Raw genomic sequence first — 17480 nt, 5'->3', positions numbered from 1 at the left:
AAGGGAGAGGAGCAGGAGAGGAGTGTACATGAGCCCCAGAGCGTGACCCCCGGCACAGGGACCCCAACTCACCCCAAGGAGGGTCCTCAAGGGCTTTATCTCAGGGAGAGGACTCCCAGGAGCTATTTCTTTAGTCCATTTGTATAAGGAAAATCATTGTTCAGCCCCAAAAGCTTACCTCAGGGCAAACACATCCTCTTGATTAAAAAGAAAAATAATTCCCATGCCCACAAGAATGATCTGGGGATGAGCCACTGGTACAGATGCCACCAATGCTGGTGTGGGCGGGGGGTCTGGTTTAATCCCCCCCCCGAATGCCCAATTTAGCAACGGCGGGTGCGGGAACTGGGGCGCATTTTTTCAAAGGGAAAAGATTTATCTTGAGAGGCTAAATCCACTTAGAGGAGCTTTAGAGGCCATAAATTGATTGCTCAGGGGATACCACAACAGCAACAGGAAGCAGCTCCGTATTTAGGGAGGTTACTGCATCTTTTTTGGCATCAAGAACCATGCACTCATGCCTTCGTTTTGTGAAGGGGACCCAACATTGGATCCCAGCCACGCTGCCGGTGTTTCGGGGCACAGCAGGAAGTGAAACCCTCCCCAAAGGCCAGGAAAATCAAGGAATCATTTGGTTGGAGAAGACCTTTAAAACCATCAAGTCCAACCACTGGGGCTGGCCCTGCAGCTCACTCCATCACAGCATCCCCGCAAGCTGTGCATCCCATTATGAACCAAAACACGCCAAAGCTGCGCCAGGACTTAATGTTTGGAATCAACCCCCCGGTGTGGAACTGCATCTCAACCAAAAAATAGTGGCATAAAACATCAAATAACACAAAAATGTGCCTTCTTCTGCTCCTTTCCTCCCTCTGACTCCTGGCTTCTTTTGAACCCTGCTCCTTATTTTCAGCCAAGGAGACGTTTGCATCTGAAGTGCAAACAGGGTGTTCTTCTTTTTTTTTCCCCAAATATAAAATATCATTAAGAAATAAAAAAAGACAGTAATTTCCCCTGCATTAGTGTTTTTTCAGGGGTCAGGAATTCCTCTGTCAAGTGGCCTAAACGCTAGCCAAGCATCACCGTCTCTACGTGTGACACGGAGCGGAGCGGCTTAAGCCAAGGATGCATTTTGGGGAGTGCAGATGGAGCCATGCACGGGGATGGGGTCTCACAGCCCATCCCCCCCTGCACCATGGTGTGAGTGAACACTGAGTCCCAGAGGGGCTTAATTTCAGCATGTGCTTCAGGAGGAGGGGACAAGGCACCAGAGCATCCTGCACAGATGATAAAAAAAAATATCCATCCAAAAATGCTGTAAAACCCCCGAGCATTCTCTGCACAGCCCTGAGCGGCAGTGGGGGGGGGGGTTCAACCAAAGATCCATACCAAAATTTTGTCACTAAAGGCCATTTTGCCTCCTTGCATTGAACCCAGGCGGTTTCCAAACGCTCGTCGCCCACTTCCCCGCACGGCGAAGCCCCAACGGGAGCACAATGGGGTCTTGTTTCTGGTAACCCGAGCTGCCGCCGTCCCCGCTCTTTAATTTTAGACTCCAACGCTTGCATTCCTCAGTGCCACAATGGCCGATATTTATACCCTGGAATGCAGGAGCCCGACACTAATTTAACAGGGCTGGGTAACTCAGGGCTGCATCTCTAAACAAGCTCTAGCCCAGAGAAAAATTGGGACAGGTAGAATTTTACTGGTTTATGAATCTTTGCATTTGTTCCTCCCCGATCCTCTCACATCCCCGTGAAAGTTAAGCGATGCTCACTGGGAAGATGGGCTGCCTGGAGTGGGAGAGGGTGGCGTGGCCACTGCCTGAGGAACAGGGTCCTTTTCCTAACAAGGGGCCCTATAGAGAGGTTCCAAACCCCCAATGGTCCATCTGGACATGAGTTCATCTCTGGACACAGAAGACAGCTGCTCAGAGCACGAGGGACCTGTTTTACTCATGTCACAGGACCTCCTGCTCAAGCAGATGTGACTGTGGAGGGTCCCATGTTCCAGGTCTGCTGCAACTCTGAAACATCTCTTTTACAACCAACAGCATGGCACAACTCTCCCAGCAAGCATCTTCCACTGTTGGCCTGGGAAGGACCTACTGGTTGGGCCACAGCAGCAGCTTGAGCTGGTCCAAAGGGGTCACCTTCCCTTGGTTCACCAGGGCAGGCGGGATCTCAGAGTGTTGGTGAACTTTAACGTCCAGGGAAATGAGAAAAGCGCCCTTGAAGTCTCTTCAACATGGTTGACGAGACTGCAGCCACTCCAGGACCCTCCCAGCAGCTTCAGTTTTGCTTTTCCTTCTGCTGTGCCTCAGTTCTCCGCATCTGTAAAAGACAAGGATGGACCTTTTGTTGAGTGTCAATGCGTTGGTGGACATGCTTGGCCCTGCAGAAGGATCCTGTAGGACATCCCAAGGGAGCATCCCCATCAATGATTTCCGTTTCAGAGCCATGGCAACGTTACCCACTCGTGTGTGGAGGAAGCCACGCCGACGCCTGCAAAGTGGTCCCAAATTCACAGGGCCAGGGGGACAGCAGCTAATTGAGAGAGGAGCAGTATTAGCAGATAAGGGAAGGGGTCAGCACTGCAAAGCTAAATCCTTGACCTGTTATTTAAAAGGTCAGGCAGAGTTCAATAGACTACTCCAGGTCAATTCACCCAATTAAAATATTAAAAGTTGGAGGCAGGAGCTCGGAGATGGAGGTTATTCCCCTCTCCTCTTCACAGGGGGCAAGAGATTAGGAATTATGGCTGGGGGTCCTGGTGAGCAAGGGGGTGTACAATGAGAGGCAGGGAGCAGAGATTTATTCCCAAGTTGGATGATGGTCAAAATCTCTGGCCGCATCTGATGCTGCAGAATCCAGTATTTATCAAAGTTTTCTTCGGACTCGGGAGCCCAGACTTTGTATGTGGCATTAGGGATAACAGAGGGGAATCCATAAAATGGGAGGCAGAGGCCATCTCCAGCCAATGTGTCCTACCACCAGTCCTCAAGACGGGAAGATCCAGCTCCATCCCTGCTGCTGATCAGTGCTATTGAAGGTACAGAAATCTCATCCCGGGGTCCTCCTGGCTGGAAGAGGGCTGGTATTTGGGCTAGGCCAGCAGAAAATGAGTGCAAAAAGCGATGGAGATGGGGTTCTGCTCTGCATCCAAGGGCCAGTGCTGCCCAGACATCACCGGCATGGTGACCATCGTCTGGAGAGTGGCCGTACGCACCCGTGCCAGTGTCTTGGGAGTAAAAGGACTTCCAGGAGATTCAGGTTATCTTTTGTGCCTTCATGGGTTTTTGAGGTTTTTCTGCTGAGGGTGGCCAAGACGCTTGAGCACAGCAGACCCAGAGCACGGAGGAGTTCAGGCTCCCAGTGCTGTATGTCACCCACTTCCACCCGCATCCAAAGTACTCTTTGCCCCCTCCCCATGCCCGCAGCCTACTACAGCAGCTCCAATTAATCTCTGTCATGGGGGTAATCAAAAGGAGAGGGGGCAGGGGCATATGGACGCATCAGCAATTAATCTAATTCCATTTAATGGAAAGAAGGGAAGGGCAGGGTCTCGGGGACAGAGGCACCACCTGGGATGACCCCCAGACTCTCACAGTGGCCAAGGTGATGGGGCATGATGGGGTGCTTCTGCCCTTACTGCTCCTCGCAGATGGCTTTGGGAATTGATTTAGACCCTGGCACCGCTGAGGATTATCCCGAGCACCAAAACAGCATCTTGAAAATCGCGACTTCCTCATCCATCTCTATCAAAAATGGGGCTCCTCCACCAGGAGCAGGGTCATGAGAACAGCATCCATGAGCTACTGCGGAGCTCGAGGACCAAGTAGCAAAGCAGGGATGACATCCTCACCAGCAGGTCTATCTTTCAGCAAACATTTGAGGATAAGTTGTGATTCTTCCTCCTGCCTCAGTACTTGACCAGCTCCAAGCCTGGCCAAAAGGAACATGTGGTCTTCTCAGCAGATAGGCTGTGGTCCCAGCAAAGCCATCAGCCCCATCATAAAACCCAGCATCGTTGATTGAAAATTGGATGGATCTCAACGGCTGGATGAAGAAAAGCAGTGTCCTGCCTCGACTGGAGTGATGCCACCCACAGTTTTTGTTCACGATGTCCCACGTGGGCCATTGTAGAGAGGCAAAGGCTTTGTGTGTAGTGGATAAACAGGTTGCTCCTCTCCAAGTGGGCCTTGAGCCAAGCAAGCACACTTTATAAGAATAAATAAAAGCTTTCAGCAAAATTAGCAACAGAAGGAATAGATAAACACTAAGGAGATATTGACGTCTGTTGAGGTGAACGTCAAGATTTATTGACCTGGGGAGGTAAATATTGACCAAGGCAAAGCTAAGGTCAATAATTAACTCAAGGGATGATAAATCAATGCGCAATGAAACATGAACTCTGGGCGGGCGTTGTTACGCGCATTTTGTATGTCTCCATTGAGGAATCTCTTGATTCTCTGCAAGACTTTTGGTTAGGTAACAGAACTTCAAACACATTGTGGATGTGCCTACTGACTTCTAGAAACCAGGAAAGAAGACCAGCATTTTGATGTAGAAAGTCCTAAAGCTGAAGACTCTACAGCTCTGTGTCCTAAAATTTGTTGAGTTTTGGAAGAAGAAAGCCATGGGTCTAGGGTGGACTTAGACCAGGCTTAATGTTGCTTGAATTTAGGACAAGTCACCAATCATATGGATATTTCCAGGCTTATGCAAGCACAGATTTGATACTTCTTGCACATGAACCCAGCAAGATGAAGCTTTTCTTCAGAGATGAGGCTGTGGTGGAGGCAGAAGAGGCCACCACTGATCCAACACCCAGGAAGGTGACATTGACCATCCGATAGGGTTTGATGGCAGCTCCTCTAACCAAAGGGATCGGAGGGAAGAGAAGCCACAGGCCTGCTCCAGGGACACCAGAGGGTGCATTTTAGAAGGGGGATGCAGGACCTCAACCCTCTCTCCTCTCTGCAATGAGGGCACGTGGGGGTGTGCAAAGAGGGGGGAGGAATGCGCTGGGGCAGCTCAGCCACCTGGCTCCATCACTTCCTCGCATCCCCAGGTGTCCCATCCATCCAGCTGCATCTCTGGCCAGTTCAACCCCTCCTGTCCCCATCGCCTGGAGACACAAGGTGACCTTCTTGGTCTCCATGGCACAGTAAAAGCCCGGCAATCGCAACGCACGCTGCAGCTCTCACGCTTCCCCTGTGCTATTTTCCATGCTTGGTTGGGTGCAGCACCTGGATCTGCCTCCCCGTGACAAGTCCCTGCAAGCAGCTACCTCATAAAAAGCTCTTTATTACTATTTCACCCCCTGAGCTCTGGGCAGGAGGAGACCAAAACTCACCATAACATGGCCACAGCACATGTAAGCATCATTCCCTGATGAATCCATGCCAGAGGCTCGGCTCTGGCACCAAAGGCAACGGCTGATGGCAGTGGGGCTGACGCTTGATGGAAAGCAGAGCGAGATCTGCCTTGTCAAGAGCTTTTCTCATTCAAGTTGCAGCGCCCTGCACCCTGCCTGACCTCGGTGTGTACGAGAATAAATTAGTTCAGATGGAAGAAACACCCTTGTTAAGCTCTGCAGCGTGAAACTGCAGCACAGGGACCGTGCTGGGACCAACACCAGTGGGTGGTGGGACCCAGTACATCAGCCCAGAGATGGGGAGATAGAGGAGATCCCCACCACCACCCTTAATGAGACACCCAGCTCGACTCCCACGCACTTTTCCACTGGAAATCGCTCAAAAACGTATTTCAGTGCTGCACCTTCCTCATGAGGGACTGGTCACAGCGAAGCTGGGATGAGGATGGGTTTTCCCAAGTCAGGGCCAAGAGATCCGGTGGTAATTGGGATGGGAAAGCCCAAATCTGTTGGGTTCCTTCAGCTACAAGCATGTCACAGGGAGCGACCCCTAATGCCCAGTGATGACCCAAGATTGGTATAAGAGGACAGAGACACCTCAGTGGCATCTGAGTGGATTCTCTCTAAAAAAGGAGGGAAAAGGGGGAATATGAACAGAGCACTGGGGTACAGCAGGGCAGACAGAGCAGGGGACCCCACGAATCCTGAACACTCTTCTCCAAGCTGCTCACAGCCATAAAAAACTATGGAAAAGCTTAATTGGCATTGATGCCAATGGGTGTTGGCTGTTTAACCCAGGTTGGGGAAGAACCCAGACACTCCAAACCCATCCCCATGGGCACCCGAGCATCCTTTTCCCCTGAAGCTGCTGGTGTTCGCCAACGCCATTACAAGAAAGGCGATGGATGGCAGCATTTTTACCTTGGAGAGCCGCATGCTTTGCTCCCACGTCTCCTCTTCCACTCTGTGAAGACATAATGAGGGGCTGTGCAATCCATCAGCACTTCCTCTGCATGGACGGAAAGTGCTTTTTATCAAAATAATTCATTTAAAATCTATTAAAGAATTTTAGGATGGGCACTTGCGGCCGTCTTGGTCCATATAGCATCTATAGTGCCGCGGGGAGGGGGAATCTGGTCCCCAAGGGGGCTCTACATTCCCATCTCCATCCCAGAACCAACCACAGGGGCTCCTTGCACCTTGCGCAACCGAAGCGGGGCCATTTCACACCCCCTCGGGCTCACCCCTGTGGCACTGGGGTGGGCGAAGGGGTCTCTCCTCAGGCCGGGGCAGAGCGCGGAGGGTCTGCATTGTTGTATTTTTTCTCTGCGTTCATAAATCATGGCTCTTTGTGGCCCCTTCCCCATGCGTCGCACAATTCGGGTTAGGTTATAAATAGGATCCTGGGTCCTTTCAGGTTGATAAAGGCTGAGGGGGGTGGAGCAGCAGGGAGGCGTCACGACTACATAACACTTTCATTGCCCTGTCAAAATAAAGAATACCAGCACTGCCAACTCCTTTTTTTGCAGCATATATCAGCCAGGCTCCTGACACCACATTTCAGACCCAAATAGGGATTATAAAAAGAAAATAAAATACATAACAACCCCTCCTCCCTTTTCCCATTGGGGCAGAGGGGATGGTTGCCCAGCCACACAGTTGGTAGCCCAGTTGATGCTGGGGTTTGACGGGGAAGGTCCAGCTGGGTGCCCTCTGTGCATGGTGGGGGTCAGGATGGAGATGCAGAAGCCCCTTCATCTCCCCCAGGGACCTCCCAGCAGGACTGAGCACTCCAAAACTTCCATGCTGCCAGGATCACTGACACCAGCACCCTAGAACCTGAGTCCCCAGGGCCATGGTGGTCCTGGTGCAGGGCTCAGCACCCAGATGGCATCCCCTGCCCTGGGAGCACAGTGCCGGACCCCCGCCAGCCCCAGTCCACATTCCCAGATACAAACCCCTTTCGGAGAGTGGGAAGGGGGTCACCCCCAGCGGAGCCCCGGCCGAGCCTGGGGACAAATCCGACACAGCTCTGCCTTTAATGGCTCCAGTGATAAAAAGGCCAGTTTATTGGAAACACATGGAGTATTTATAGGGGACATCAAAGCGGGAAGGAGGTTTACATAGCAACAGGGCAGATTAAGCAGAAGGCATCTGCTTTTTCGGCAGCCGTGGGGCTCTCGGGAGGCACCGTAAATCGGGGGCACACTGGCCTTTTCATTCTCTCCTTCGGGGAAAGTAAAGGTTGGCTAAACAAAATGTAACCCCATGCCCAGCCATGTAAAACATGGCTAGAATGGGAGCGTCAGGTCACCCCGACATGCACATGGGGCTGCAGGGGGGAAACACTACCATTATTTGGGTTTTTCACCCAAACAGCACATCAGCTCCAGCCTGGCTCTATTTGCCCCTTGCTTCGTCCACCCCGGGCTGGGAACGGATCCCAGCGCCTCCCACCACAGCAATGCTGAAGGAGGCCCAGGTGCTGGTGAGGTGCCAGGCACCAGATTTTCCCCTAAATGCATTTTATGTTGAAAAAAACTCCTTTGCCCTGCCCAAAGTACACCATGAGGAGCTGTTTCTGGGTTTATTTTAGGGTTCATTATTCAGGGGGGATGCAGGGCTGAGGAGATGTGAGCATGGGCAGAGTCCCACAGTGCAACCAGCTTCCCTCGCAGCTCTGTGCCTCAGTTTCCCCACTGAGGAAGCAGGTCTTCTATACACCTATAGGGCCGATATAACCGGGCAGTGCATAGGGGATGCTCCAAGGCCACACAACTGAGAGTGGGGATGGTGCTGGGTCCAATCCTGCACAGAGGACACCCAAAAGGTACCACCCAAAAGGTGGTCCCAGGTGCACGGTGGGGTTGATTTTGGCTCCACAGCCTGAATCTGCCTGGCTGAGGGCAAACCCCAAGGCCCCGCAGCGTTCCCGTGCTGTCGCGCCTTGTGTTAATTAACCTTCTAAACACGCCCCTGATATTTTGCCATATCTAATAAGACTGAGAAGTGCTCGGGGTGCGGGGGGGGGGTCCCTTCGTGGTTTTCTGCTGCCCCACATTCTCCTCACTCATCATCTCCACTGCTGTGATGAGCTGCCAGGCTCAGCCTCCCTGGTGCTCCCCCAGCATCACCCCAAGCTCAAAAGAACCTGGAAAAATGGGAAAAACACTGTTTTCCATCCAGGAAACAGTCTGTCCCACCCCACTTCTCCCAGTCCAGCAGCAGCCCACCCATCTGTGGGTGCTTTGGGGCAGAAACCGAAGGTGAAATGACCCCCACCCCACTGCAGCCGGGACATGGGCGACAGAGATTTACTCCCAGGCATCCTTGGAAAGGGTTAAACCCTCCCAGCATGGGGTGGACCCTAGGTGTTCGCAGTCCTGGAGGGGCTGAGAAAGGATGATAAATCACTGGGGATGTCCTCTCGCCCCGCACCAGCACCAATGGGCCAAGCTGGGCAGTGGTGTTTCCCACCTCCGATCCATCATTTCCAGACGCTCCTGACACATCTTGTAAATCACCCAAACACGGCTCCATCACCACTTCCTTCTCATCCTTCCCAATCCAGGCTCCATCCTCACTCCCTCCTGTATCTCCATCTCATCCATCTCAGGGATGTGGCTCCCATCGCCTCGCTCTCGTGTTTATTTATTGCTGCATGATCTGACAATGTGGCATTTATTTAAACAGCCAGGGACCCAGCTCCTCTTTTCCCTCTCCGTGCTCGGGCTCCCTGAGCGTTCCTCCCCAGGCTCCAAAATCAGGAGGTTGAGAACCTTGCAGATCTGGAAGTTTTTGATTTTTTTTTTCTTTTTAAGCTGTTTTTCCCCTGGCTGAGGATTGCACAGAAAAGCCTTCATGAGCAGCAGCAGCTGCGGTTGGCAGGGAGGGACCTGGCACGAGGAAGAGGATGGGTGTGTGAGCACTGCTGCCACTTGAGAAACACCACTTTGCTGGGGGGAATACCTGCAAATGGCATAAACGTTTTTCCGGCATGAAAAAAAAAAAATTCTTCACTCATGGTCACCACCAGACCTTGGCAGTGTCACTGCTGCGCTCGGGCTCATTTCCAGCCTTTTTTTTGCAGCTCCCTTCCAGATGCCCAGAACTGAAGGGGGTCTTCCAAGATGAGGGTTTCAAGAGATATCCCAACTCTCAGGCAAATATTAGGCATCACCTCATTGTCCCGGCTCCTCGTAAAGGGGCTGATGGATAACGCCCATCCCCAGGAACGATGCCGTCACCTCGGCTCCCTCCGCATGCCGTGATCCATCTTCTTTATAGTGAGCGTCCAGAGCCAGCACCATCTGCGGCACCAGAAATACAATTACCGGGGGGGCAGGGAGGGAAGACCCTCTCCTTCCAAATTTCAGAGAGGCCTCGCAAAGCGACCCTCAATTACTCCTCTCACCCCAGGGACCGTGTGCAGCTCCGTCTTCACTTTAGCCATAATTACAGCTGAGGAATTAGCAAGTCTGATTTTCTCCCCCTTCTTCTGTGCCATCCCTGGTTCTTCCTCCCCCTCCGAAAAGGAAAAAAAAAAAGGAGAAATTGAAATTGATCTCTGGCTCCGGTGCTGGCCAGCTGTAATTTAATCAAAAAAGCCTCTCTCTTGGAATTTTTTTTTTTTAACCCCAAGGTCCTACATTAAAAAGGATGGTGATGGGCAGGAACCAGAACGGCTGAAGTCGTGGCAGTAGCTGAAGCATCTCACAAGCCCCTGGGCATGTTACAGGAGCAGAAATGAGGAAGAAATAGCTTATAATGAACGTACCTGAGACTTTAATTGCCTTTTCAGACAGCGAAGCCAGCCTGTGCCAGGTCTGTGGAGCTCTGTGTTAAATAAAGGAACAAAATCCAGATTTCTACTGTATCTTGGAATTTTTTACTGCCTAAGGTAGCTTTTCCTTGCAGCCTGCATGCTTTGGACAGGGAGTTGGGAGGTGGCAGTCCTGGCCTCAAGCCCTGGAACAGGCATTTTATGGTCTTAGTGTGCATTTGAGGTCAATTCCAGTAAAATTCCCCAGTTTTGTGCACATGCAGACACGTCCCCCTGTGCGGGGATGTGCTGGGGACACCCCAAGCCCCGTGGTGGCAGCTCCCCTAGGCCATCAGGTGAACATGATGGACACACGGGGTGCTTTGCCCTTGCCGGTGGCAGGGGGGAACATGCAGAGGACATTCCTCGGCACAGCAAGACCCTCCACGAGAGGCAATAGTTCAGATGAGAAAGAGGGATACAGACAGTGGATGGTTCAGTCTCCGGACACGCAGCCTATGGGAAAAGCAGAGGATGGGATTTTGCATCAATAGGAAAAATTTAGGAAAATATTAGGAAAAATTTAGGAAAACATTAGGAAAAATTTCTTCACTGAAGGAGTGGTCAAGCATTGGAAGGGGCTGCCCAGGGCAGTGGTAGAGTCACCATCCCGGTAGGTGTTCAAAAAATGTGTGGGCATGGTGGGATTGGGTTGATGGTTGGACTTTATAAACTTAGAGGACTATTTCAACCTAAATAATGCTCTGATTCAATGATTTGATGGTACAGACCACCCCCCCGGCTCACAGTTCACCTGCAAACCCTGCCACTGCCCCCGTCAAACTCCCGCTTGCCCCCGGTGTTACTGCACCACCAGGACCAGCAGTAACAACAGCCACCTGCCCGCACCACCGCACACCCACAACAGCATAAATCACAGAGTGACCCCAAGTTCGTATCTGCTGCCGCCCCTCTGTGAAGGGGTGGCCTTGCCATCTCGCAGGGTGACACCCACCACTGATTTACGGCCGGGGGGTGGGAGCAGGGTGGTGACAACACCAGACACCTCCACACCCTCCGGTTTATTCCCTGTGGCTCTGCTCCTTCCCTGTTGGATACGGTGGCTGTACTCAGCCGTGACCCAGCCCCGACCGCGGTGAAGGAGGGATGGGATGGGGTTGGGAGAGCCCGACCACGGGTTTAAATCAACACCCTCCACTTCCCTTCTGTGCTGAGTTATTGCGCCCTGGTTTTGTGATGGAGATGACCAGGCGGTGAGGGATGAGTGACCTGGGCCAGACCACCGGGCTTGGCTCTCCACGCTGGACCCTAGGCAAAGGGTGAGAGATCAGGGCTGCCCTCCAGCCCCTTCCTGGCCCTCTCACCTGCACAGATGCTCCTTAAATCAACACCCTCCACTTCCCTTCTGTGCTGAGTTATTGCGCCCTGGTTTTGTGATGGAGATGACCAGGCGGTGAGGGATGAGTGACCTGGGCCAGACCACCGGGCTTGGCTCTCCACGCTGGACCCTAGGCAAAGGGTGAGAGATCAGGGCTGCCCTCCAGCCCCTTCCTGGCCCTCTCACCTGCCCAGATGCTCCTGAGCATCGGCTGTGATTTAGTGCATGCAGGCTCGCCAGGAGAGCAGGCAATGCTGAGCTGCATCCCGGCAGCAGAGCAGCCGTCTCTGGTGCTCTAGGCAGGGGTGTCTGAGGATGCTGTCACATCTGGGGCATGCTGTGATATCTGGAGCATGCTGTGATAACTGGGGGGGAGGGAGGGAACGCTGTGATATTTGGGGGGATGCTATGGCGTCTAGGAGGATGCTGTCAAATCTGGGAGGATGCTGTCACATCTAGGAGAACACTATGACATCTGGAAGGATGCTGTGACCTGTGGCAGGATGCTATGATGTGTCGGAGGATGCCATCACATCTGGAAGGTTGCCATGACATCTGGGAGGATGCTATGACATCTACACACAAACTTCTTTAAAAAATAAACAATAATAATTTAAAAAAATAAAAGAAAAATGGCAGGCTGCCTGCTGCCCTCTAAGCACTCGCATGAGCACTCCCAGGGATGCCTCGGAGTGGAGTGAGGTCGAGCCCCGAAGCTGCCCGATCCCAGACCGGTCCTTCCCCGCGGCCGTCGAGCTCCGGCTCCTCTGCGGCCTCCGGCATCCCCTGGCGGCAGCCAGAGGCTTTGCAAAGGCCCACCGGCCCCAAAAACCTCCGCAAGAAACGTCCCTCGGGGTCACTCTGCTGTCCCCACCCTGGCCTGGCCACCCCAAGGCCGCATCGGGTGGGGAGAAGCCCTCCCAGCCCCACCGACAGCTCTGGGCATAGGGCTGAGCCCCTGGGACCCCACACCTTGTCCTTATGCAATCAGCTCAGGGCCTCCCGCCTCGGCGGCTGATTATGGCCCCAAGCTCCCCGGATAACTCTCTAAGCCCTAAATCTGCTCCCGTTCTGCTCCCCAGATAAGGCGGCGCAACAGGGTGGCCATGGGTGTCGCGCTGGGGTGACACCACGCTGGCCACGCCAGCCCTGAAGTGAGCAGTGAGGGTTGGGTTTCAGTGCTGCCGAGGGTCTCCCACGATGTCCACCAGCTCTGGGGGCTTTTCCAGGCCAAGCAGCCCAGAGAGGGCCAGCGGCATGGCTACCAAACATGCTGAAGAGCTCATAGGGATGGGCACAACCAGGGTGACACTAGGGTTTGGGGAGACGCTGCAGGCACAGAGCCCAGCTCTGGCCCCGCAGCATTCGGCATCCTGCTATTAGACATCAGGATCCTCAGCTCACACTTTCCGGCAGGATGCGCCCAACACAGCAGAAACAGCTGGGATCCTTCGTCTGCTCCATATTTTTATATTTAAGGATGAAGCCAAGTGACCTTTGGGACTCTGCCTCGATGGCTGCTTTAAATGGAGAACACAACCTCCCATGTTCTACTCTGGGACCAAACTCCTGATTTTTTACCATGACAGTAGGGATTAAAAGCACCCTTTCCCAGATCCTTCAGCCCAGCTGGCCCCTGTATCTCCAAAACCGTGTAAAAACCGACCAAATACCAAAAAAACTCTTTTAAAGAGGAAGTTAAGGGAGCAGCCAGGTTTCATGTAGAATTGGGCAAAGACAGGTTTGGCTAGGGCTGCCCTGAGGAAGGGATGGGCTGGGGAGTCCAAGACACCTCACGGGTGGGGGGAAATTTCAGAGTTTATTTAATGCACACAGCTGGAAGAGGGTGGGGAAGGGTGGATTGCAGAGTTTATTTAATTCACCAGGGCAGTTACAGGTACCTGGGTCCTTGGGGGAAGAAGGGGCAGCTCCTCAGGTTTATGTGATCAGCGAAATCATGGACGTATAAAGGCAGCTGGAGGGGAAAATTGAGATTTTTGGCTGAGCTGATGAGTGGGAGCTTGTGCAGCAGCACCTGCCAAAGGTGAGAATAAAAATACAGCCCCAGGCTATTCAGCTCAAGATGCTAAATCCTGCCCTGATCCTGCTCAGGATGGATGGAGCCATTTTAAGCCATAGTTTAAATTAAGATACCTCGGCTGGCTGAGCCTCTGGCAACGTGCGGGCTGTCACGGCTTTGGTGCGCAAAGGCCACCACGGTGCTGGAGCAGACACCTCTTCCTTGCTGCAAAGAGTCGGCGTGGTTTTTCCACGGCCTTTTGTGAAGTTTTCCTGTGTGGTTGGAGCCGGTATGCTGCCTGGCCGCAGGAGGACCCACGGGCAAGGAGCAAGCAGTCCCAGGTAAGGTCGAGGTCTGGTGAGAAAAGCATCCTTGTTTTAGGGGGGTTTTGGTGTGAAAGGGGTGGAGGAGTTTAATGGAATTGCAAAGGCTTTTTTCACCAATAAATCCATGGTTGGCTTCTATCTAGAAGCAAAACAGTTTAATATCTGCTGTTGGGCCACAACCAGCCGATCCTTGCCCCAGGGCACCCATACTGGGGGCTGGGCCCTGTGCCCTTCAGGGAGCTGGGGGCTGCTCCTGGCTCTGGTCAGGAGGAGCTGGATTTAACCATTCTGACTGTCCACTGACCAGGCTCTGCTGGGAAAGGTCCTTGCAGCTGCATTGATAGGCACCAGTGAAGTGGAAAGGGATGGAGATGGCCCCTTCCTTCTCCACCACCCTGGAGATACCCCCAACCTCCCGCCAGCCTGCTTTTGTTTCCTAAACCATGGGACATCGATCCAGACTCCCCAGCTGTCCCTCCCATTTTTACCCACTCTGATGGTGCTGAGGGGCTGGCTGCTCCTTGCCTGGAGTTTTGCAGCACCTGCACCTCCAGTGCAAGCATTTGAATGGGGCAGGGGATGGAAACCAGAGCTGGCAGGTGGGAGCCAGCCAAGGTTTCCCAGCGGGATGAGCGGTGCGGGGGTTCCCACGGCCCCTCTGTATCTGCACAGGGAGGAGTGAACAGTGCTCCCTTGCCCCGCCCCGGCAGAGGCTCCTGCCCCCCCAAGCTGTGCTCGTTCCCCCGGCCGGGCCGGATGACAGATGCCTGCGGTGGAGGAGAGCATCTCACAGCCCCCGCTTCCATCCCCGATGACTCTGACCCAGAGCTGCACTATGAGGAGGAGGAGGAGGAGGAGGAGGAGGAGCCCTCGGACACCAGCAGCATCTTCTCCGATGACTCTGTCTACCCATCCTATGAGGTGTCTCCCGGGGCCAGCAGTGCCGGGGACCTCAGCCTCTACCAGTGCTGTGCCAGAAACGATGCCAAACTGGTGTGTGAGAGGCTGGAGCGCGGGGTGACACAGAGCGAAGCCACTGAGATGGATGTCAACGGGAGGGTGAGCAGCTGGGTGGGCACCCTGCGGAGCAGAGAGAGGATTTCGGAGGATTGTTGGGAGCAGTGGAGGGAACAGGGGAGGGTTCAGCCTGGAGAAGAGGAGGCTGAAGGGAGACTTTATCGCCCTCTACAGCTCCCCAAAAGGAGGGGGTAGCGAGGAAGGGGTCGGTCTCTTCTCCCAAGTAACAAGCATTGGAAGGAGAGGAAATGGCCTCAAGTTGCACCAAGGAAGAGTTAGATTGGATATTGGGAAAAATGTCTTTACTGAAAGAGTGGTCAAGCATTGGAACGGGCTGGGGTCACTGTCCCTGAAGGTGTTCAAAAAATGTGTGGATGTGGCACTTTGGGATATGGTTTAGTGAGTATGGTGGTGTTGGGCTGACGGTTGAACTTGATGGTCTTAGAGTTATTTTCAAACCTTAATGACTCTACAGTTCTATGATTTCCTGGGAGCAAGCAGCTCCTGAAGGTTGGTGGTTGCTAAAGGAGGAGGAGGAGGGAGAGCCCTGGGTGTGAAGGCTTTGCCAAGGGATAGGTCTCTTGGGATTGACCCAGACCTTGGAGAAGGACCTCATCTGTCCTCCCACCCTGATCTCATCTGGTTTGGGGCTGGGGGGTCATGGGCACCACCACAGTGGGGAGGATGGCACGATGCCAGCCCCAGCGCTGAGTGTTGACCCCTCCCCAGAATGGGCTGATGCTCGCCTGCTACAAGGGCTTCGTGGACATCGTGCCCCTGCTGGGGAAGTGCCCCTACATAAACGTCAACCAGCAGGACAAGGATGGCAACACAGCACTCATGATGGCTGCCCAGGCAGGTGGGTGCTAGGCACAGGGCCCCAAAACCAAACCTCCCATCGCGATGGGTTTCCTCACTATGACGGATGAGTCCAGTCCCCGCACGCTGATTAACCACGGGAGGAGGAGGAGGAGGAGGGTCTCAATGCGGGGATCGCTCTTTATTCCCACTTGATCTCTGCTGGAATTTATTATATTTGGGGGTTTCTTGCAGTTCTGGACTCTTTCCTGCATTCTCTGCTGAAGCACCTGGTGCACCAGTGCTGTTCCCCGCATGGCCAAACCCAAAACCAAAATAATCCCAAACCTTTTCCATCCCCATCCCTCCAAGTTTCTGCATTTTTATCCTCATGAAATGTGGTTGAAAAGTATTTTCCCCCCCTCCATCAGTAGTGATTGTTCGTTAACTGTTGAACGTTCATTAATGCAGCTTCTCTCTGGCTGTTAAGGACACATCACCATCGTCAACTATCTCCTCAACTACTACCCCGCACTGGAGGTGGACAAGCGAGACCCCCGGGGCCTGACAGCACTGATGAAGGCTGCGGTGCAGGGGCAGCAGGACTGTGTGGCCGCCCTGCTCCTCTCTGGTGAGCGTCTCCCCAGGGTTTATTTTTGAGGGGAACGGGTGGCATCACACTGGGGTGAGCAATTGCGGTGATGCCGTTGGTATCCCGATGTCTCCAGGAGCAGACCTGCAAGCAGTGGATGCTGTCAAGGGGAAGACGGCCAGGGAGTGGGCGGCCTTCACTGGCCGCTTTGAGACAAGCGTGCGGATCCGGAGACTCCTGCAGCGCCCGCGGGCAGAGCAATTCGGCACCCGGTACCGGCCTGAGTGGCCGGCGCTGGCTGAGCTGGTGGCCAAAGCTTTGAGCCCTAAATCCAGAGGGAAGAGGCTGTCAGAGAAGATACGCTCCATCTTCACCTTCAGCTTTCCCCGTGAGCCCCAGGAGGAGGGTGTGATGGACCACATGGTGAGGATGACCACTGCCCTCGCCAGCCCCTTCGTGGCCACCGCTTGCCAAACTGTCTGCCCTGACAGCCCCCCTGAGTTAGGCAAGCGCAGGCTGTCAGTGCCAGAGATCCTCGGGCACCACGTGCTGGATCCACATGCTGAACCAGAACCAGCCTCACACCCCAGCAGCGCCATGTCCTCCTGCAATGGCCAAGCCACGTCTGAGATCCGACTCCTGCCGCCGCGCCGCTGGGCCGGGGGCCTCCTCAGCCTCCTGCCCCTGCGGCTGCGACGTGGGAACAGCATCTTCCCTGGAGAGCCCATTCCTAAAATCAAAGTGAGCAAACCCTCCTGCCCCCCATGCCCCTGTGGGAGGGAGCGGCGGTGGCGCGGGGGGGATAAGGACCTGCTGCGGCCCCCCCAGTGGAGGTACAAGGAGCTGAAGGAGGAGAAGAGGGCAGCTGAGGAGGCCAAGAGCGAGAAGAAAAAGAGGAAGAAGTGCTAAGGCGGAAGGTGGGGGCAATATCCCAGCTGTCCCCTTAGACCTGCTGGCTTTTTTGGCATGGGCCGTGGTTTTCTTCGCCAGTGGAGGGGACGGTGGGGGGAAGATGCTGTGGATGTGCCTGGCTCTGATGCCCCAGCCCCTGTGGTCCTGGGTCCCCAACCTCTGCCTGGCTCTGGGGCTGTTGGGACCCTGCCCTGGGCCAGACTCCAGGTCTGTGGCTCTTTTTTTTCTTTTTTCTTTCTTTTTTTTTTCCCTCCAAATTTTCTTCATTTTTTTGC

At 53.8% G+C, this 17480-nt stretch overlaps 1 protein-coding gene across 1 annotated transcript; it reads left to right on the top strand.

Moving 5' to 3' along the window:
* Positions 1-14642: 14642 nt before the first annotated feature.
* Positions 14643-17202, top strand: LOC104547264 (ankyrin repeat domain-containing protein 33B-like). Its single transcript, XM_010192878.1, has 4 exons — positions 14643-14945; positions 15633-15762; positions 16192-16332; positions 16430-17202. The coding sequence occupies exons 1-4, from the start codon at positions 14643-14645 to the stop codon at positions 17200-17202; spliced, it is 1347 nt and encodes a 448-aa protein (XP_010191180.1).
* The last annotated feature ends 278 nt before the right edge of the window (positions 17203-17480 follow it).

Source organism: Mesitornis unicolor, unplaced genomic scaffold (assembly GCF_000695765.1).
Source record: "Mesitornis unicolor isolate BGI_N332 unplaced genomic scaffold, ASM69576v1 scaffold16159, whole genome shotgun sequence".
Taxonomy (NCBI): Eukaryota; Metazoa; Chordata; class Aves; order Mesitornithiformes; family Mesitornithidae; genus Mesitornis; species Mesitornis unicolor.
This window is presented reverse-complemented; position numbering and strand designations above follow the sequence as displayed.

What these genes read in the sequence shown, in the direction of transcription:
- LOC104547264 (XM_010192878.1), top strand. Translation starts at nt 14,643, where the DNA reads ATGACAGATGCCTGCGGTGGAGGAGAGCATCTCACAGCCCCCGCTTCC. An exon ending in CATGATGGCTGCCCAGGCAG is followed by an intron (nt 15,763 to 16,191) that starts GTGGGTGCTAGG and finishes CTGGCTGTTAAG; the next exon opens with GACACATCACCATCGTCAAC. An exon ending in GGCCGCCCTGCTCCTCTCTG is followed by an intron (nt 16,333 to 16,429) that starts GTGAGCGTCTCC and finishes CGATGTCTCCAG; the next exon opens with GAGCAGACCTGCAAGCAGTG.